This window comes from Callorhinus ursinus, unplaced genomic scaffold, assembly GCF_003265705.2.
Source record: "Callorhinus ursinus isolate GAN/ISIS: 27379988/994484 unplaced genomic scaffold, GSC_fseal_2.0 scaffold42, whole genome shotgun sequence".
In the NCBI taxonomy this organism is placed as follows: Eukaryota; Metazoa; Chordata; class Mammalia; order Carnivora; family Otariidae; genus Callorhinus; species Callorhinus ursinus.
Genome location: NW_027397104.1, coordinates 2,513,713 through 2,535,750, shown reverse-complemented (window position 1 = coordinate 2,535,750; position 22,038 = coordinate 2,513,713). Strand labels below are relative to the sequence as shown.

The window sequence follows — 22,038 nt, the reverse complement described above, 5'->3', positions numbered from 1 at the left end:
AAGAGATAGAAATAGCATCTCTTTTAAAATTAAAGGCTTTTTTGTTTTTTGAAGAACAGTTTTCGGTTTAGAGCAAAATTGAGGGGGAAGGTACAGAGAGTTCCCATGTACCCCTGTTCCCACATATACATAGCCTCCCCCATTACCAGCATCTTCCACCATGTAGTACATCTGTTATGACAGATGAACCTACAGTAATACATCATAAGCACCCAAAGACCATAGTTTCCATTATGGTTCACTCTTGGTGTTGTATATTCTATGGGCTTGGACAAATGTAAAATGACATGTATCCATCATTATGGTATCATACAGAATATTTTCACGGCTCTAAAAATCCAGCATCTATTCTTTACCCTAATTTTACAGAGGAAAAAAACCTGAAATCTTGTAATCAGCTCCCTTAAAGTCCCCTAGCCAGGGCTAGGTCCCAAGTTTCCTGACCCCTTTCCTACTTTACCTCATAAAAACACCATACTGAAAACCACAACGAGCCCCAACACTAATGGGAGGAAGGCCAGAAGCCAAAGAGAACCACTCAGAATGTTGACACATCAGTGATCATGGTTTTACCTTGGGGAATGTGAGAATCATTTTGTTCCCTTGCTTCTCTTTTATGGTGAAAGTGAGACTGTGGGAGAGCTCCAAAAAGGAAATAAGAAACAGAAACATATCTGATTGGTGTGATGGCATTCTGTTTTCAAAGAAATGTTCTGCCTCCCCAAAGCTACAGGGCTCTGCAGAACTTGAGAAGGAAGTGAGAAGAACTGAGTCAAGTGTGGCCACCAGTCCACTTCAAAGCTTGGGGTGCCCAGCAGGAACAAGGCTGGCCAGATAGGGGGCACCCAGGGATCTGGCAGCATTTCCATAGCCAGTTCACCTCAACAACTTGTTGATGTGCATACCTGATTGAAAAATATGGGAATTATGAGGTAAAGCTATATCTCCTGGGTAGGCATAGATGAATCATATCATCCATATTCCAAATGATATATGAAAATAGTAACTCTTATGTTAAATGCATTTTACCACAATAAAAAAGATATATATCTTGAACATCTTTCCATGCTAGATCTTATATTAGATTTTATCTCCTCCTCCTTTTAAAAGGCTGCCGAGGAGCGCCTGGGTGGCTCAGTCAGTTAAGCATCTGACTCTTGGTTTAGGCTCAGGTCATGATCTCAGGGTCTTGAGATAGAGCCCTGCAGGGGCTTCTTTCTCTCTCCCTCTGTCCCTCCCCCCACTCGTATGCTTGTGCACTCTCTCTCTCAAGTGAATAAATAAATCTTTAAAAAATATAAAAATAAAAGGCTGCCTATAGGTATGCTGTAGGATGGACGTATCATAATTTATTTAATCAGTCCCCACTGATGGAGATTCATGTTGTTTCTTTTCTTTTTCTCCTCCCCCACCATCATAATGTTGCATCTATTACAACTATTATGTTATAATATTGTTACTATTTATTTATTTATAGCTACTATAATATCTTGTAAAAAAAAGTCTTTATACACTTGTCTATTTCTTTAGTTTAATAAATTCCCGGAGGTAGAATTGCTGAGGGGTTAATGGGCATGCACACATTATATCGCCAACTGTTTTTCCAGAGAGGCTGTGACAATGTATACTCTCAGCAACAGGGTGCACAAAGTTTGAAGTCAGAAAGCCCTAGATTAGATCTAAGGACAGCTGATTGTATGACCTTTGGCGAATTACCTTTCTTAACATTCCTTTCCTTTCTAGAGATGTGATATTACCCACTTTACAGGGTCAGTGTTAGAATTAAATGAAATTATGTATGTAAAATGGTTCACAGCATGCCTGACACATATAACAAACGGTAGCTGAGTTTTGTTGTTTTGTTTTATGCTGCTCTCTCCTCATTGACTTTGTTTCCATCTAGTCTACAGTATTCATCAGTCCCAAATTCCCTAGCCACTAAAAAGGAGTTGGGTATACTGACTAACTTAAGTTTTTCTAATCAACAGCAAGAGGTATTGCCCTCTTCCTGAGTCTCAGTTTCCTAGGAAAGCCTTGAAGCCAATTTCCAGAGCTCTATCCTTAGTGACTAAATCACAAAGAGACAAACTCTCCCCCTCTCAATGATCTTTCCTAGAATCTTAATCAGGCCATGTTTATTCCCCAGAACACTGTCGATTGGGCCATTTCAACAGCTGGCCTTTCTGTTCTTTAAAATAGGACACTGCATTAAGCCCTGGAGGCTACAAAGGGCCTATGAAAAACAGATGGGAGACAGGCCCCGAGACACGTGTCCTGGGACACTGGGGAATCCAGGTTGAATTCCCTTCCCTGTGTACTTCCACAGTCTGGCCTACAAGCAGAAGGGCTGGAACTGGATCATGGCTTCTTAGAACTTCAAGTTCCAAAAAGTATTGATTTGGGCTTGAAATTAACCAGGACCCAGGGACAGAAAAAGCCCCGTGACAACTCTCCAAACTGCCAAAAGGGGGCAGTGTAGTGTTATGCTTAAGAGCATAGGCTTTGCCTTCACAAGTGGGTTTGAATTCGAGCTTTGCTATTAGCTGTGTGACCTTGGGTCTCACTTGCCTTCTATGTAGATTAAGAGTATCCCTTCTTCATATTGTTGAAAAGATTAAATGAAATGTGTGTCTGGTGGCAAACACATAGTAAGTGCCCATAAACAGCTGGGCACACATCACAGGATGTATAGTTGAATATGATAGTCAGATATGACATGGAGTAACTAAGTAAAGGAGATAAGACTGAATTTATTCATTCATTCATTCATTCATTCATTCATTCATTCATTCATTCAACAGATATCTAGTGAATGTTTACCGTGTGTAGGGCACCTTACAAGGCACAGGAGACATAATGGGAAGTAAAAATAGATATGATCTCTGCCTTCATGAAATGTGGCCTTCAGAAGGACCCATATGAATGGAATAATCATACAAACATATGTGAAATTATAAATGTAAAAAGTGCAATAAGGAGAAGGCCACTGACAAAGTCTAGAGTTTGAAGGAAATCCTCTGTGATGAAATTATAGCTGAACAAAGATCTGAAGGATGAGTAAGAGTCAACCCAAAAAAGGTAGAAGGTAGAGGGAAAGCATCCTAGGCAGAAGAAAGAACGTGTACAAAGGCACTAAAACAGAATGGACCCTGGGACATCAGAGAAATAGAGGAAAGGCCAGGAAGGTTGGGTGCAGTGATGAATGTGGTTTGAGGTGAGATGGGGAAGAAGGCAGGAGGCAGACCACAAAAGGCTTTGCAGGCCATGTTAAGGATTTGAGGCTTTATAATAAGAGCAAGGGGGAAGCTGTTGAAATGTCAGGGGCTGCACTGTGCACCCCTCCTACTTGGCAACACTTTCCTCTGATATCTCCTTTCACGGGGGATAAAGGGATGAGGGCTTCACACAGTTCCTGCTGTGGCCACACCCAGGAGAAGGGAGCAAAAAAGTAATCTGCAACAGATCTCTTCTCAAAACAGAATGAGGCCCTAGGAATCCTCATTGCCCAAGGAAGAGCTAGGCATAAAGAGGAATGTGAGTGGGGCATTCAGAGCTGTGAGACTCTCATCAGAAATCCTCTACTGGTGATAGGCTGTCACTATGGAACTCCTAAAGTTTTCTGACTGTTGCATGGCCAGGTCCCCAGCCAGCCTCCACATCTCAGACTTCCTGCCCCAACAGATTCTCCACTGCATTGCACATGGTGACTAAGGGATTAATAGCTATTAAGATGGTATGGTAGAGGTACAGCACTCCTGTGGGCAGGGGTGGGTTCAGCTTTGCAAGAAGCAGCTCTCAACCTCTGTGTGCCTTTCTGGTTAGCCGGCTCACAGCACCCATAGTACATGCAGTATGTTTGTTGGGGGCACACGCACACAGAGGACAGTCTCCACAATCTTTCCTTTGTAAGGAGAGAAACTTAAGAGTGGAGATCCTAAACAGCACAGGAATGCTAAAGTACCAGAAGGTGATAGCTCTGTTCTGGCTCCCATAGATTTTTTAACTTGGCTGGAAAGAGAAAAGGGCCTAAGAGTGCTAGAGCTGCCTGCCCCACCCCTCCTCCAACCTCTCCCAACCCACAGCCCAGCTAAACAGGAAATCAGGCCTGGGTCCCTGCCAGGGCCCAGGCTGGGGCAGGAAGCTCAGGAAACAAGTGAGAAAGACCATCTTCAGCATATAAGAAGGCTGCTTAGAAATCCCTGGGAAGGTAAAATAAACCCAGCCCCTGCTGAATTCTCTCCCAGAGGAGGAAAATACTTGACCTGCCTTCACTCTCTAGCATGGTCAAGCATGGGCCTAATAATTCAAAGAGCAGACCCAGAAGCTTCATGGAACAGAACAGACTCCAAGTAAGGACCCTCCCCTCAGCGAAACAAAGGTCTGCAGTGAAGCTGGGTGAGTGCCTGGTCTGCAGATATCCTAAGGCCATCTTGGGCTGATAAGGCAGTGTTAGAAAAAGTGGGCCTAAAGGAGAAAGGCCTAGGGATATCTGTAATACCTGTTTGTGGGGGGTGGGGGGTGGGGAGGGCGGTGCAGGCAGACAAATGACAGGGGTTCTTTGCTATGCAAATGTACAGGAAAGTCCTGATTGAATAATGGACTGAGGCAGACCAGCAATGGCTGCTCAAAACATTAGGTGAAAGGCTGAAGGGAATGTATGTGATGGAGATATGAGGTTAACTATACCACTAATCTGAATTTCACAAAAGGCAGGACCAACCATGTGTCCTGTGCCTCCTTCCTGATATGATGCAACAGGAAGTACTCAGCACACCTCAGAAGTATTCTTCACAAAAAAGTTGAATCTGAATCTAATCAAACCTTGAGATATAATTACCAGTTTGCAGAACTGGTTGGCAGAAATACAAGAGACAGAGAGGATTATAAATGAAACAATTATTCAAAATAATCCAGTGGGTGGGGTATAGGTGAAACAAGATCAGCTCTGGGTTGATCACTGTTGTAGTTGGGTGAGTACAACGGAGTTCATTTTACTTTTTCCTCTACTTTGTATATGCTTAAAATTTTCCATAACAGAATATTTTTAAAATTTGAAGAAGTTCTGCAGACTATAAACTACCTTCTCTAGTCCCCACTGGGAGAGTAGTAGCAACGTGGACCTTTTCAAATGTTTCTTGAGCCCTGAGCGTTGGCCTATGGGAGCTGAAACAGCAGCAGAACACCGTCCACCAGCATCAGTACTGGGGCTTTCCAGGAAGGCCCCACTCCGCCAAAAGAACTCTACAGCAGTCATGACAGGGAGGGGCAGAGGCAGGACTCCTCCAGTCAATGGAACCCCTTTGGGAATCAGTGGGAGCACAGAGCACTCTAGCTTGAGTCATCTCTAGCCTAGTCTTATCATGGCCCTGTAGAGGAGGCCAGGGACTCTTCTCATTTGATGATGAGAAGAATAAGCCATCTTTCTACCTTCTCCTGTAAAAGCTCCCTTGGGAACCAAAGACAAAAAATGGAAAACACCAACCCCTTAATCACCATCACCCCTTAGATCAGAAATGATACAGTAATTTGCAGTTCATGTTCATGTACATGATCTTATTTGTTTTATAAATAGCCTGAAAGAGTTTAGGAGCTTGGCTTAAAGTGGTTGGTAGAACTAGAATATACCCAGCCAACTTCCTACCACTGTTGTGCACAGCTCCTGCCCTGAGGCTAGTGCCCCTCACTAGCTCACCCTGATCTCCATAGCCCCTCAAGGGTACTCAAGCCAATTCCTCTCATGGGAGTTCCCTGAGACTGTCTCACTGCTGTAGTTCAGTCCCTTGGCAAATAAAGAATCTGAAACATGAGGTTCCATCAGGAAGTGGACAGGGAGACTGATAGATGGTTCCTGACCGGTTCCCTTTGGTGCCACTGCTTGCTACCTTGACTATCACCTCCCCACTTAGTCTCCTTCCTTGACTCCACATAATTCTCCCTCCTCTTCCCCAAACCACTAACCACCACCACTATCTCCCCACATCATTATCCCCACTTGGCCTCTCTCTGAGCTTATGATATCCTCTGAGCCAGGGCTGGAGGCAGCAGGACAGCTGAAGGCAGAGAGGACTTTCTGGAAGCTGAAATCCTTAGGAAACACCTTTGGGATTTGCAAGAGGTCCAATAGAGGCTCTTCTTACTAGCTGTTGCAATCTACATGCCAATGTGGCTACTGGCCTTCCCACTAGAGGCAGGCCAGCCCCTGGACAGAATAGCTTGTAGCATTTGGCTTTTCTGGTAAGGAGAATGTGAACCCCATGCCTGATACACAAAGAATAAGACATCCAGGCTGGCACTCTCCTCCCTTCAAGAGCTCCAGATATTTTTTTCCATCTCCAGGAGGATGTGTACAAGTCATACAATGTTGGAAGACTCAGGTGGGAGCTCTTCTTCAGGAGAGTCAAAGTGCTCACTAAATTACATGTCACAACTCTATTAATAGCTTCTCCAGCCTCCCAACAAGGCTGGTGGCACAGTCACCGGTTGTACTACCTATGGGAGAGAAGTTGGACCAGCCTTCCTATGTTCTCCTATGTCCTTCACTCCTGAAAACTTACCTAATGCTGCAAAGGGAGAGGAGGAAGAAAGGCCAGTTTGTAAGGGATTCAGACTACCAATTCTGGGAGTCTCCACCCCACTGGGGAACATGAAGCAAGTCACTCAATGTCAGGGCATTCAAGGTCCTTCTCATTCTATGGTCTGAGCTCAAACATTACTTTTTTTTAAAGATTTTATTTTTTTTTTTAAAGATTTTATTTATTTATTTGACAGAGAGAGCCGGAGAGCACAAGTGGGGGGTGGGGGGGAATGGCAGAGGGAGAGGGAGAAGCAGGCTCCCTGCTGAGCAGGGACCCTGACGCGGGGCTCGATCCCAGGACCCCAGGATCATGACCTGAGCCACAGGCAGACGCTCAACCAACTGAGACATCCAGGTGCCCCTAAAGATTTTATTTTTAAGTAATCTCTACACCCAGTGTGGAGCTCGAACTTAAAACCCGAGATCAAGAGTTATGTGCTCTACTGACAGAGCCAGCCAGCTGCTCCAAACATTTCTTTCTCGTTGGAGCCTTACCTGACATCCGCAATCTAATGTGTAAGGCATTATTATTCTCTCTCATGCTACCTTGTTCTTGTCTTTTCCATCACTTGTCATAGTTTGTAATTGTGATTTTGTTAGCACACTTCATTTGTTTAGTGTCTGTCTCTCCCATTGGACTGCCAGCTCATAAAGGCAGGGACCATGTTTGCTTTATTCATCATATTATTCCCTGTGTCTGGTACAATGTCTTGCATATAGCAGATTCCCAATGTGTTTTTTTTAATTAAAGATTTTATTTTTAAGTACCCTCTACACCCAATGTGGGGCTTGAACTTACAACCCTGAGATCAAGAGTCACATGCTCTGCTGACTGAGCCAGCCAGGCGCCCCTGACAATGGTATTTTGTGAATAATGAATGAGTGCCCCATCCATGTATTCCCTTGAATCTTCCACAATTCCCCACATGTACCCTCTATTCCACTTACTAACTCTCAACCACTCATTCTCCTCTGGGTCTCTACTGGTCCCATCCAGAGGACTTCCCAACATCCTCTCCATTTTTACTCATCTTTAAAGAAACCAGCTGCAGTAGTTCTGTTTCTTCTGTAGTTCTGTTTCATGACAGAAAGTCGCTTTTTTGCCAGACTATAGTTCTGGGGGCAGAACTATCTGCCAAGGAGTTAAAAGGGGCATTGGGGTGATGAGACTCACAACATAGCAACATCAAAGTGGACCCCTCAAATTAGGATATCACATGTATCAAGTTATGTGCTAGAGGTCATAGAGGCTTTGGGGATGGTTGAGAGCTTACTGTTATAGTCAGGGAAGGCTTCCTGGAGAAAGGGAGTTTATATGGTCTTCTGAAGGGTAGACAGGAGTGGGACAGGCAGAGGAGGGGGGCGGAGAGAACTTCTAAGAGGAGAGGAGGCCTTGGGGTGCCTGGCTGGCTCAGTTGAAAGAACATGTGACCCTTGATCTCAGGATCATGAGTTTGAGCCCCATGTTGGGTAGAGAGATTACTTAAATACATAAACTTTAAAAAAACAAAAAGGAGGAGAGGAGGCCTCAAGATACCAATAGACAAGAGGAGGTGAGGGGCCTGGCTTGACCTACTAGAAAGAAAGTTGGCATGAATGGTAGAAAATATGGCCACCTGGGAGGGGCAAAGCTTAGTGTGGATGCCTCAAAAGCCAGTGTAGAAGTTTAAGTTGATGCAAAAGAACTTAATTAGGTCCCAAATTGTAAGGGAATATCATGGGCCTGGGAGTCAGGATACCTGCGTTCTAGTCTAGGCCATGTCAACCTCCAGCTGGGTTAAGGCCAAGCCTATTTACCTTTCTGGGATTCTGCTTGCATATGTGTAAAATGGGCAAAAATGACTTTCCCAATCTACTTCACAAGGTGCTTCAGGTGCTTTGGAAACATCTTTTCATCTACCTTAGAAAGGAATTTACAATAAGGATAACTGCATCCATAAACTTCACATTCTAAAGAGAATGTATTTGGACCTCAGAACAGGTAGAATGGGGAGTTTATACCTAATTGGAGGACAGAAAAGAGTGCATGAAGAAGGTGGCATTTTTGTGATAGGCTTGAAAGATAGGAAAAATTAGCAAACACATATAAACAGAAAAGTAGGAGAGTTGCTACTCATTCTACAGTGGATTTTTTAGGCATGTTTATATTACACACACATCAACAGAGCCATGATTATTGTTAGAGTGTTGTTCCTAGCTCCTACTTTAGTGTGGCATTTTGCAGAGAGCAACATGTATTCCAATGCCCTGGCCTCTGGCCCAGTTTAAGAACTGCTACCACAGGGAACGGAAGGCAATGAAGCCCAGACATAGAAGCATGTTCACACTCTCAACCCAAAGGCCCTGGTTCCTCCCTGTGAAGCCACAGGTAATATTAAGCCTGTTTTTCCTTTCTTAACTCCAGTTCTTTAAGCATTTGAAACCTTAAAGTGCTTTCCCTGCAACTATTTTTTCCCCCAGGCTGAACAGCCTCAGTTCTACCAACTGTGCTCACATGGTAAGGTTTTGACTCCTTCCTTCATTCCAGTCACTTCCCCTCTTGAATAATGGCATCAGCATAGAACACAGGACTTCAGATAGCACTGACCTGTCACCTCCAAGGACCCAAACTCCTAGGACCTGAATGCAGCTCAAGAGCACATTAGCTCTGCTCATGGCTACATCATGTAGTAGATTGACATGAAGTTTTCTGTCCACATAAATACTAGCTCTCTGAAGGTCTACCCTAGCCTACCCAATCACATAGCCTCACCTAGATTCAAATTCCATATTGCTGAATTCAGCCAGCTACCTCTCTGAGAGTAAGGATCAATTACATACATGTGGCATAGTTTCTAATCAATATGAAACCACCATTTCCCTAGCACCAGTGGACCCTTACCTGTATTAGCAGCCAGCCTAGCCCAAGATGTGATTCCAGGTTCTTGCCTTGATTCTACACTGCTAAGGCAAAAGTCTGCCCTATTTCAGATGTCTCTTGAGTTCAATATAACAACAGGTACAGCTATTAAATATGATCATGAAACCACAACTGATAATAGTAGAAGTACAATTACCAATATTATGGATAGCGGCTGCCCACAGTAATCTGCGCCAGTCAGATCGCATGGAGAGGTCTAGTTCCAGGGGTGAAAAACTCAAAAAATCCACTACAGCAGCCAGGATAGCTGGAGATTTGGAAACCAGTCCCTGGGAAAATGGTAGAAGGAAAATGCAGGGCTTGGTTAGCCTGGGAGAAAAAGAATGCTAAGGCTGAATAGTCCACAGTAGGGCCTTTCTTCTCCAGTAACTGCTGGCTTAAGGGTCTCCTCTTGTAGCCTATTCCTTCTCCTTAATCCTTTAGTCAAGGGCTTAGTCTGAAGTGTGGCCAGACACTTACATGGTACTTATGAGGTCTCTTCCTAAATCTGCCTCTTTTCCCCTCTTATTCTCGCTCAGCAGAGTCAAGGTTACTTCCTCTTGCCTGGCCTATTTCCAAAGGATTATTAAATTTATATGAAGTCAATACTTCAAAAATCCATGCTGAATATGAGGGCAGGAAAGATCCGTTTTCTCTATTTATTTTTTAAAGAGCCATATCATAAGACTCCAGCCTGTCCGTGAAACAGATTGCTGAGCTGCCTAACATCTCCAAGATTCCTCTTTTCCTGTGTTCTTTGCCTAGGATAACTATGATGACTCAGGGCTCAGGGCTGCCAGGATGGCAAGCAGGAACAATGTTTCCCCTGCTGAAGACCATGGCAGACATGGAAAATCAACCATATCACTCTTTCTCACTGAACCAGGACTCTGCCTCAGAATCCACCTTAACACAAGCTCCAGGCAGCCACTACTGATCAATGGGCATTGGCATAAAGGGTGAAACCTGCTTCTCATTCATGCTTTATGTAGCCCACAGAGTAGGGAGTGTAAAATGATTATGTGGGAATTCCTCCTGAACTGCTATGACCAGGGGGCACATTTAATGGTACTATAAAGGAAGTGCTGAGGCACCTACCCAATCAGGGAATCATTTTTTTTCAGCTTAAATCTCAATTGAGATGGGATTCCTTCTGATGAGAGATTTCTTTCTGATGACTATAATCTTTATATTCTCTCCTGCATAGCAGAACACAGAAGGGCAGAGCACAGCCCACAGCTACAAAGGAGAAACAGAACTGAGGCAAGCAGCAGCCACACAAAGTAAAGTACTAAATGGTTAAAGTGTACGTATATGAATTATATCTCAATATTTCAATGAAGCTGTCAAAAAAAGGTTAATGGTAAAAATACTGGTTTTACCAGACCAACATTTATTAGAGGGACTTGAAAGGAAGTAAAACCCCTTTAACATTATCATGAGAAAAACTAGGCACTAGGTATTTGCTTTTGCATTGACCAAAATTCACTAAGAACCTCCTGCTGATGGCAAACCTGACACAAAGCAACAACATCCCATTACAGACTAGCATGGAGCAAAATGGTGTGGATTATAAAAGAGGCTCAAAAGAACTGGGAAGACCATAAATCTAGACTGAATCAGAAGAAAGACTAATTTCTTTTTTTTTTTAAGATTTTATTTATTTTTTTGAGAGAGGGAGAGAGCAGGGGAAGGGAGAGGGTAAGAATCTCAAGCAGAGTGGGCACTGAGCATGGAGCCCCATGTGGGGCTTGATCTCATGACCCTGAGATCATGACCTGAGCTGAAACCAAGAGTTAGACACTTAGCCAATTGAGCCACGTGGATGCCCTGAGAGACTAATTTCTAAGACAGAGTTTCCCAAAGAATATTCCACAAACCACATTGGTTCTGTAAGATGTTAATAGATATATTAATATATATATATAGATATATAATAGATAACATGAAAAAGGTCCCATAGTTACACAAGCTTGTAAAACACTGGGTTAAACAAAGCTGGAAAGGTTTCTTTATTGCAGGACTTCTCAGAGCCTTTAAAACACTAGTAAACATTGTGATGGGATAGAGTGTGTAGTGAATTTGTCTACAGATCATTTTTAGTCCCCCATAAAGTATCTCAAAGGATCAATGTTTCTAAGGATTATACCAAAGGAAATGCTGGTCTAAGCCAAGCTTGGCTCAGGGCTTCACCAATTCCTTTACAAGGATAAAACTGGAAATTAATATGGGGAACTATAAATCATTTATAACTTGTACATAATTATGTTTAACTTAACTACATAGTAAAGTACATATAGTTCTCACTCCATGATTTAGATGCAGTTAATTCAATAAATCTTAAAGTACCCCTTCAGGTATTATTTTAAACAGATAGATGGGTAATGACAGTCAAGAGTCTGGTGATGAAAACGGGCAAAACCAGGCTAGGTACCATAGGAGCTGGGCCCATTTCTGCCTGGGTGTGGCCTTTTGTCATAGTTACACTCCTCTGGGCTAGAACGGTCAAACACCATTTGTGGCCATTAGTTCCATCTTATGCACACACATACATCATCATCATCACAGAAACTTAAAATTGACCCTCAAGAACCACAACCAACTAATCCTCAATTTGACATTGCTGAATAACAACATGCAAGTACCTATCCGCTTGAACCGGCTCCTAAGAAGGTTAAGACCTAGAGTGAACTCCTACTGGCTCCTGTCTACAAGTCCCCCAGGCCAGACCTCCTGGGCCTCCTTTCTAGTGGACTTCCCCTCTCGAGTCCCTCTCTAGAGCCCAGGAGTTCACTTAGCTGCTCCACAGTGAAGCCTCTGGGTCATGTGCCAATTTCTGAACTCCACAGCAGAGCCGGATCCAAAGCTGGTCCCAGCTCTGCCTCCTTCCTTCCTTCCTTCCTTTCTCTGGCCCAGATGGCCACATTCCCACTAGAGTCTCCTTAGGAAACAATGACTTGAGAGCCTGCTTAACCACGCCTCTTGCTTATTTTCAGCCAGCATCTGTGGGTATCTGCTGTTAGCCTGATTCTCCTCTTCCTGCCCCTTTGGGCCTCCCCTGCACCCGTTCTCCCAAGGTCTACTGGAAGGCATGAAGCAGCTAAGCCCAAGAAGCTGAGTCTCCTATAACCTTCCTAGACACAAGGCTCCATCTGCCCTTTCAAGGAGGGGAGCGAGTCCCTGAGGTGAATCAGGTTTAAGTTTCCATTTCTTTTTCTGTCTTTCTTTTTTAAAAATTTACTTATTTATTTGAGAGAGAGAGAGAGTGCGCACATACAGGGGCAGAGGAAGAGAGATTGAGAATTTCAGCAGACTCCACACTGAGCACAGAGCCCAACACAGGGCTCGATCTCCTGACCCTGAGATCATGGCCTGAGCCAAAATCAGGAGTTGGACGCTTAACTGACTGAGCCACCCAGGCGCCCCTCTGTTTTCCAATTCTTTTCACCCTGAGTGATAGTCAGTAAAAAGCAGCAGGCAGCTGGGGGCTGGAACTGATTCAGCCCGACACCCAGCTACCCACTGAAGCACCTGCCTACAAAGACTATACTTGGAGCCTTTAAGGCGACAAGTCACCTCTGAGTGATCTCACTCCAGAAGCATGCTCCCTTGGCATACCCTGCCTGGAAGATAGCAGTCTGGAAACTGCTTTTACCCCAAGTGCAGCTTTCCAGGCTGGTGTCAGAGAAGGCAGGTATGTGTCCTTTTCCATTCTGACTCTTGAAGGTGAAGCAGTAACTAACTCACACATCTATTCTAAAAGAAATCAGTGAGGGGCGCCTGGATAACTCAGTTAAGCATCTGGCTCTTGATTTCGGCTCCAGTTGTGATCTCAGGGTTGTGGGATTGAGCCCTGTGTCAGGCTCAGCACAGACTCTGCTTCTTCTGCTCCTCCCTCTGTGTGCGCTTTCTCTCTCAAATAAATAAATGAATCAAATCTTTAAAGAAAAAAAAAAAAAGAAATCAGTACAAGAGCCCAGCTCAACCAATCAGAGAGAAAACTGTTATAAGCTTAACCAGGATGAAGGTAAAAGGCCAGGCCAGAAACTGCAACATAAAACACTCTCTTAGCCAACAAAGGATTTTACTTTTCCTTCATCAAAGTGCTGCTGGGAAACAACAACAACAACAAAACGCCATCGCTCCTTGCTACCACCAATTCGCTTGCATTCATCAGAGCAGGTTTCAGGGGAAAAATATTCACTGGTAGGTGAGCACATTTCTCAGTACCCTTTTTGAGGCTGTTGGGGCCAGTATCACTCTGGTCTTTGGCTTTCCAGTCCTCCTGAGTCCCTCATAACCCCAAGAATGCAGTTTCAATGCAGAGCAAAGGAAAAAAAGCAGCTTTCTCAGAGAGAATCTCCCTGAAGCCAAGAGGTACAGAGACTCCCTCCCCTCAATTTCCTGGGGTGGTGATGGTGCCTCTTGACTTCCAGATATCCATGCTGGAAACCTGGGAGTCATCCTTGACTCCCTACCTCTCCACCAGACCTCCAAACAGGTACCATATCCTGCTTACTCCACGTTATTAGTATCTAGAGATACTAATGAGTCCCTCCTCTCTTGCTACTTTAATGTAGGCTTTCATCATCTCTTTCCTGGATTTGTACGGCACCACCTCCATTTTAGTTTCCCAACCTCCAATCTCACCTTCGCCCATCTCTCATCCACTCCTGGGGTGATAGTCCTAAACTCAAATTTGATCATGTTATTCCTTTAATTAAACCCTTCATTGATTCAAATGCACCCTTTTGTTTCTTCCTCCATGCTCTTTGGCTGGAACGCTTGCCCTCACCTCATCTTATTGGTCTGCCAAGCTGCTAGTCTTCTAAGCACCAGTTCAGCAGTGTTTCCTCTGTGAAGCCTTCCCTGATCACTTGATGAGAGCGCTTCCTATTTTCCTTTGGCCCTGCTTGAGAGCTGGTTCTTACTTCGTGCAGTGCTCACTACCTGCAGTACCTCAATTCATCTTGATTGTGTGTATCCCTGAAGCAAGCAAGATTCTGTGTTATCAAGCCTGGCCCAACATCTGGCAGGAAGTAGGTTCTTCGTGTTTGTTGACTAAAGAGAGGAGTAGTAAAGGAGAAGGGGGAGACCTGAGCAAACGTGATCCTTGCTTTGCAATATACGAAAAGAGAGAAGGATGTGCCTCTTCTCAGAACCTGAGAAATACTACTGGGTCATAAGCCACGTGGACCCACTAGGAGAATCTACCCTTAAACTGAAAAGTCATCTGACTACAAGAAGGCAACTAAAGGCTCCCAGACCACAGAATACACATAGGTCAATTTTTCACAGTGGCCTCCTGCTATCTTTACAGTGTTCTCTCCACCACATTCAGGAGCTGCTATGGCCTACTCACTGAATTACTGTCTTGACCAACCCCATCTCTGACTGTCAAGAGGCAGGAGGAGTCTGAGACATCTTTCCAAAATCATGTGGTCAAAGGGTCAAAATTTCAGCATTCCTCATCTTCTCCCAAGGGGCACTATTTTACTCAGGAGCACCCTCAATTGATTTCCACTCTTTCCTGACATATATCTAAAAGCTTCCTATAGCTGTTTGAGCCCATCCTTTTTCTGGCCACCTACTAGAGAAATCTCACTTGTCTCTATCCTTAAAGTACCCGAAAATGAGCATATGCTCGTGAATTAAACAAATGAGTTAACGGATAATATTGGTTTCAAGGAGGACAGACTAGCATTTCTTTCAGGAGTACAGAGACCCCATCTGGTGCCATATGCTTTTTTTTTTTTTTTTTCCTGGTCTCTTAGGTCTCTGAGAGCACAGGAGATAAGATTTTTACCTGACATAATTAAGTCCTTAAAAGCTCCATTTGGGGTTTTTTGTTTGTTTGTTTCTTGTTTTGTTTTTGTTTTTGCAACAAATCTCTTCCTCTCCAATTGCAGCCAAAGAAAAGACATAGACTGTGAGGCTGCACCAATCAGTCCAACAGACAGATAGGGCCAGAGAGCCTATCCCTGCTGCTCACATAAGCAACAGCCCAAATTCAATCCAACTGCTCAACAGAGAGACTTGGGACATCTGGGAGCTTCCCTAGATCAGTGAGGTACATGTGTGGCTTGGACACAGAACTGAGTAGAAGGTATACCTATCCCTGGCAGTTTCTTTGGGAAAATCTGAATGGTTAGAAACACTCAGGATTGTCTAGGAGATGAACACAGCAGGAGTGGAGCATGGGACGAGGTCTCCAAGAGGAATTCTCATTCCTTTCATAAGGAGACAGGAAGAGCCCCTGGGGTGCTCTCAGTGATAGGCCCAGGCCTGGTTCAGCTACTGAGATGCAGCCAGGCCAATTAAATAATTGTGATGGGAAAAGAAGGGAAGCCACTCCTTTCTGGCAAACTCCCATCCCAGACAGGAGGCTCCATGCAGCTGTGGCAACAGCAGCAGCAACAACAGGGCAGGGATCTCTTCCTCTTCCTCCCACTAGCTGAGAACTAATGCTTAAATTAGCACCTTGGAAACACCCAGATCTGCCGGCTGTGCCTTCTCTCCCAGCTCCTGCCACTCCCTTAGGCCTCCTTTTCAAGCCTGAGGTTCTCTTGCAAGTAAATAAGAAAAAAATAAAAATCTTCTTCCCTAGAAGAGCTTTTCAAGTAAAGAATGCCTTCTGGATTCTTTCCACCACTATGGGCTAGGGAGGGTTATTTAATGATGGAGTCCCTGTGACAGGCCTCCATCAGTATAGCTCGGTCCAGATGCTGATACCAGCATTGCCTTGTTTCCATTAGGGCTAAAGGGAACAGCCCCCACTCTGCCTTCAGAGGGGCTCACACTGAAGGAGTGAGCATGAACAATAAACTTCTGCCAAACTGTATCTGTGTTGCTAACTACTGTGTCCCCAATACCTCGTGTAATATCTGGAACAAAGCAGATACTACATAAATATCTGGTGAATGAATTAGCTAAAACAGTGATACCAGCTCCCTATGACAGTCCTTGGATGACAGAGTGAGGAGCTATTGTTTAAATTTTAAAGAGACAGTTTGTCTTCATTTCATAAATGAGAAAATTGAGCCCCGAGGAGAGACTTCCTAGAGGTCTCAATAAATAATGGCAAAAAAAATGAAACAGGTCACAGTTGAGTCCAAGCCTGAGTTTTTATGGTCTACCTAGTTTTTATGGTCTACCCAAATACCTCCAAAGAGCCGCTTTGCCCTTCTCCTCTGTGGTATACCATTTTGATTCCTTATGCCCTGAAAAAAAGGCTCTTTTGGAAACTCCATGCAAGGGTCTGCTGGTCTCAATAATACACAAAGCATTTAAGGAGTTTCAGGATCCTCTAGACTTCAACCTGGGAACAGACTTCAAGAGGCAGAGGTCTCTGGGGCAATGCCTATGCCCCCAAATAGAGGGATGACTGTATTGACGCTTCCAAAAGGCTCTCATCAACCTCAACAAAGTATCCTCTTGCAGAGAAGGGCTCCTTTAGCCTTCGAGAAAAAGGTCTGAAGGCAGCCTTTTCTGATAAGTGCCTTCTTGCATAAGCATTTCTGCTCTAGAGTCACAGAGACCAGAAGCACCTCAGGAGTTTTCTGGGATCACTATTCACTCAAACTATCAGTGAGAACTTCAGGCAATAACAAAGGCACCAAGGACAACTAAGAAGGCCTTGTGACCCCATCCTCCCCCCCCTTTCCTTGGACAACTATTGCCTACCTTCTTAGGAACCTGAGATGGGAGGCAAGAACTAACTCATTGTTTTCTTCTCCTGACTCACTTGGACCTCCTCCTCCTACTTCATCCACCCACCCTTTTGATTCTTGATTAGATGCTAAGAACTGGAAGGGCAATCTAGTTTGACAAACCAGGCTGGAAAGATAATCCAGAAAGGAATGTTAAAGTTCTTCCAGTTCATGGGACAGACTTCTCATCAGGATTTTCTGGCCGCCAAATATTCCAATGAGGGCATCAGCCTAGGAAAAAGTCCATCAGCATCTCTCTCCCCAGTTTCATATTGTATACGTCTGTAAAGCTTCTCTGTTTGGGCTTCTAGAACTAAGTAGTCATAAAAAGGGGGAAAGGCCATTTATCTCCTGATAGGTGGCTCCTAATGATTCACTCTACCATCCCCCAAAAGGTGTGGCTTAGGGTGGGTCATCGGTCCCTGCCAGGGTCTGTCTGGTCTGCTGTAATGGGTAGGTTACTTGCTCAGGAAGCTACAAAGCACATCTTTAACCAGGGATCCAAAGGCCCAAGAGTGGAACCTATTCTTCACCTCTCTATCTAACACAGAAGGAGGAGCCTTAGGGAGCCCCAGATCTTCAAGCTTTGGAGAGCTCTGCTCAGCTCCAGCAGAGCTTAGAGAATAGTGCATCCACACCTTCAGGTTCCTGGCCTGCCCTCTCTCCTTCCAGCTCCCCTTCGGGCTCCAAGGAGGAAGGGAGATGGAAAAGTGAACAGAGCAGGGCACTCCCTCCCTTCCCCCTCTCCTTATATCAGCTGGCTAGGCCTCAGCGGCGCCTCTCACCCCGCTGCCCACCGCCGGGCGTACAAGCCAGTCAGGTAACCCCCCTGAGCGGTGGCCATCGGGCATGGTCTCCCCTAAGGATGGCCTCGGCCGCCCGCCTCGCCCTCCCCCTTCCATGCCCTCCGCGCCGGCAACGATGACATCATTCCTCCCAGACTCCGGGACCGCGGACAGGCAGCAGGATGGGCGCCCAGCAAAGACTCAATGCACAGAGGCCGAGGATGCTGGGGGCTCTTCCGAAAGGGTGGGCACTGGCGACTCCAGCGCGACCCCGCCCCCTCTCCCGTCGGTTCCAGAGCTCTCATCCGCGCCCGTTTCTCCACCTCCCCGCTGCTCTCTCTCCTCCGTGACTCCGGCTCTAGCACCCCCCTGCCTAAGACTGCCTGCGCTCTCCTCAGGAGAAGAACGGAATTCAGGGGTCTTGCACCGACCCCCTGCCCCCACCGGACCTTGGTCCCGGCCCCGCGTTCCCATCCTTACCCAGAGAACTGGAGGGCTGGACCCCTCCTCCTCTGCCAGCCTATTCCCAGTCCCTTTTAGCCTAATTGCACCTGGCCCACAGGAGGCATCACAGGCCTCTAGGGCTAAGCGGCTCCTCACCTCTCATCCCAGCCCCCTGGGCCTGCCAGCGGCGGTGCCCCATGACAGTTCCTTTCCTTTCCCAGCTAAGGGCCTCCACTAGCAGTGTACACCATTGTGCCCCAAACGTTCCATCCGACGGCCCTCCCCGTAGCTCCCTTGGCCTGTCTCTGCTGACGGTGCCCCGAGCCTTTACAGGCCTCTTCGCTGTCACCCCGCGTATTTCCCCACGGTTTTCTTGTCCTGCAAGGCCTCCCTCCCGCGGCGATGCGATTTCATGGCTCCCTGTGACCCATTCCAAGGCGCCCCCTCCGCAGTTACCAAGGCCTGATTCCCTCCCTCCCCCTCGGGCAGCGCCCCCTCCCGGTCCTGGCCTGCCCGCCGCCCGCCCCCTCACCAGCGGCTGCATCTCCGAGTGCGCGGTGGGCACCTGGAACCGGTCGATCTCCTCCATCATGGTGCCGGCGGGCGATCGGGCCGGGGGCCGGGCGCGGCCAGGGACGCCGACGGGACCGCGCGGGGCGGCGGCCCCAGGAGTCGGGTGGGTGGTGCAGACTAGGCCGCCCGGGACGAGTCGGGCGGGCAAACGTCCGGGCAGATGGAGGGGTGGGCTCGGGGCGGGAGGTTCGCTGGCTGGCTGAGCCCGGCGTGGCTCCGTGGGCTTGCCTTAGTGCTACCGCCGCTGTGGCCGGGCAAAGCCGCAGGTCTTGCCTCGCCTCCTCCTCCGCCGCCGCCTCCTGTCAGCAGCTCAGCCACTGCGGTGACTCGGCATCTCCACTTCCGGGTCCGGGACACCGCCTGAATCTGCATTATTCATGAGGAGGCGGAGCCTGGGTGCCCCAGCCCCTCCCACATGCCGGAGTTCTACTGCGCGCTGCCGCGGGTCGTATTATTCCTGAGGGGGCGGGTCTTAGTGGAGCCGGAGGTTCCCCGCGCGCCCAGCCCCGCCTCTCCCTCGAGCCGGGAGGGGGCGTCAGAGGCGCCTGCGCCTTGGCTAACGGTCGGTTGCTGGGCAACCGCGTCAGGGAGGAGCAGATTCAATGCTGCAAGGGCGCGGGGACCCACAACGACGGCTGTCCCCAAAGAACCCCTGCGACTGGGAACTGAAGTGAAAAAGAATCCAGATTTCTTGTGCGTGATCGAGGGGACAAACTCCTTGTCCTCAGGCAAGAGAGCATTTTGTAGGTGTTCCAAGTGTTGAGGTGTTTCCTGCTTCTTCCAAGATGCCCCAGAAACAGCCGCCTCGTAGGCAGGTAAACACAGCTCTCTCCCTTCTGACCTTCGCCACCAATGATCACTGATCATACTTCGACTGATCCTTCATTATCCTTTCCCTGTTGACCCTTAACCTTCTCTTTCCCTGTGACCCCTGGCCTGTGTTCCCACTGACCTCTAACCCTGTCCTTTGCCCCTCTAATCCTAGCTTCCTCTCCCACACTGCCCCTGCCCCACTATTTCCACTTGTCGTCCGTCCCCTTTCCACTTGTCGTCCCCTCACCTTTCCATTCCCTCTCTCCACTCATACCACAGACCCTCCTGACCCACTTATCCTCCTTACCCCCCACTCTAACTCCCACTAATGCATCCCTCATTGCCGTCACATTCTTGTCCCGAAGAAATTCTCTTTCCAGCCCTTTGCTGTATGCCCAGCGCTGGGCTAGGTGGGGACACAGGCCTTTGAAAGCCCACAGAAGGAGTGAAAGAGAATTGTACAGCAGACACAGAACAGATTATATACAGGAGCTTGGCTTAGATTTTCTGTGCTGGGCTACTTGTCAAGAGAGAGAGTTCAGGTAAAGAGGAAGAGGAGAGAGACCTTTATCCCATTCTTGCCTGACCTCCTACTCACACACTTGCACACACCAAACACTGGCCCCTGACTATTTCTGGAGCCTCATATGTCCCTCTGCTGTGAGCCCCTGGGCCACTCCTATGACTCATTCAGCCGTGTGAACTTTGGGTCCTTGTTGCCACCTGGCTAGATGTCATTCCTTCTCACAGGAAACCCAGGAGTTAGCCCCTTCACCCACCAAGTACAGAGTTCTACTTTCCTCCCCAGCATCACTCTGGAAGGTGAGGTAAGGCCCAGCTTTTCAAGGATCCCTCCGTGGTTGCCACTCAGTCCTTTAAGAATTCATTTTTTCCAAACCCTTTTTGAGTTATCACCTTGGGACTAATATGCAGTTTCTGGCTCTGTGAAGCAGGACTTCTATTTATTTATTCTAAATTTTCCTCACTCAGATCTAGGTATTTTGAGGTTTGGAGAGCAAACCTGTGTCCATGATGTTTGTGACTTTACATATTTTGGTCTGGCCTTCTCCATATTAGCCTTTGCTACTTTGCTTCTTTCACCGGGCCTTCCATAGCAGGTGGACTCATCTTTCTTAGATCTCTGCAACCATGAGGAGGCTGATATTCCTGTATGGCCATGGCCTAGTTTTATGTTGGGGTTGAGCTCTGTGTTGAAGCTCATGTATTGTGCTTGGGCCTACTGACTTTACATGAAGTTTGTTTTAAATTCAGCATTACTGATGTCTTATTCACATACAATGAAATGAACATTTTAACATACATGTTGACAAGTTTTGAAAAATTTATATAGTTGTGAACTACCACCACAATTGAGATAGAGGACACTTCCACTATCCCCAAAGTTTCCTTGTGCCTCATCCCAGTCAGTTCTCCCCAACCCCCCACCCCCAGATAACCACTGCTTTCTGTCACTGCAGATATTTGTCTTTTCTAGCACTTATAGTTTGAACAAACTTGGGGTCAGTTTCTCCAGCCCATTAGGGGAGACATTAGAGGCTAGTTTCACTGAGAGCAGAGAGAGGTGACAGCAGACAGGAAGCAGAAAAACCTGGGTCAACTCACCTTCAACTCACATATCAGCCCTGACCCCTGGAGGGAAGGGTTGTTTTAATATTGTGTAAATATTGGTGTGTGGGGTGTGAGAAAAGGATGGGTTGTGCTAGGTTGTATTTTTCAGTCTCTTGTCTCAGTGAATGGCAATCTGGGTCAATGGTGATCTGGGCATGGGACAGTCTAGAGAGGTTTGAGAAGTTGTGCCTTTCCTCTGGGAACTCAGTTCAGTGGGGGACACAGAACACAGGCATACAAAGATAAAAGAGAATGGGATTCCTGGGGCTGGCAGGAAGAGAGACATGCAGGTTGGAGCAGTAGAAAAGCTTCAGGGAGGTGGTATCAATGACTTGGATGCCTGCAGTGGAAAGGAAAGGTCAGGATGGAGCTTATTAGGGGACAGAGAAGAGTGTAACTCCATTGTTCATGTCACCCCACTGATCAGACCTTTCAATGGCTCCCTCTTGCTCTCAGGATAAAGTCCCAAAAGTCAGACTTGTTTTGTATGGCCTGCAAGGCCTAGCATGGTCTATCTAGCCTTGCTATCAACCCTACTTCAAATTCCACTGTTGTTCTGTGAACATTCCACAATCCCAGAACACTGAACTGCCCTCACTTCCTGGAAAATGA

The 22,038-nt window shown here is 46.6% G+C and overlaps 2 protein-coding genes across 9 annotated transcripts in view; one reads left to right on the top strand and one right to left on the bottom strand.

Annotated features, from left to right (window-relative positions):
- FAM219A (family with sequence similarity 219 member A) overlaps positions 1-19,324 on the bottom strand; it is a 53,023-nt gene extending 33,699 nt beyond the window's left edge. For 4 of the 6 annotated variants that reach the window (XM_025852916.2, XM_025852917.2, XM_025852919.2 and 1 more), the window contains exon 1: positions 18,944-19,324. In XM_025852916.2, the coding sequence (XP_025708701.1) occupies positions 18,944-19,003 (60 nt within the window). In that variant the 5' untranslated portion in view covers positions 19,004-19,324. The remainder of the gene's footprint in view (positions 1-18,943) is intronic. The other 2 variants (XM_025852918.2, XM_073881445.1) reach the window with 1 other exon arrangement.
- A 240-nt stretch (positions 19,325-19,564) lies between these two features.
- Positions 19,565-22,038, top strand: part of DNAI1 (dynein axonemal intermediate chain 1) — a 64,702-nt gene continuing 62,228 nt past the window's right edge. For all 3 annotated transcript variants that reach the window (XM_025853019.2, XM_073881438.1, XM_025853018.2), the window contains exon 1: positions 19,565-19,799. In XM_025853019.2, coding sequence (XP_025708804.1) covers positions 19,770-19,799 — 30 coding nt within the window. In that variant the 5' untranslated portion in view covers positions 19,565-19,769. The remainder of the gene's footprint in view (positions 19,800-22,038) is intronic.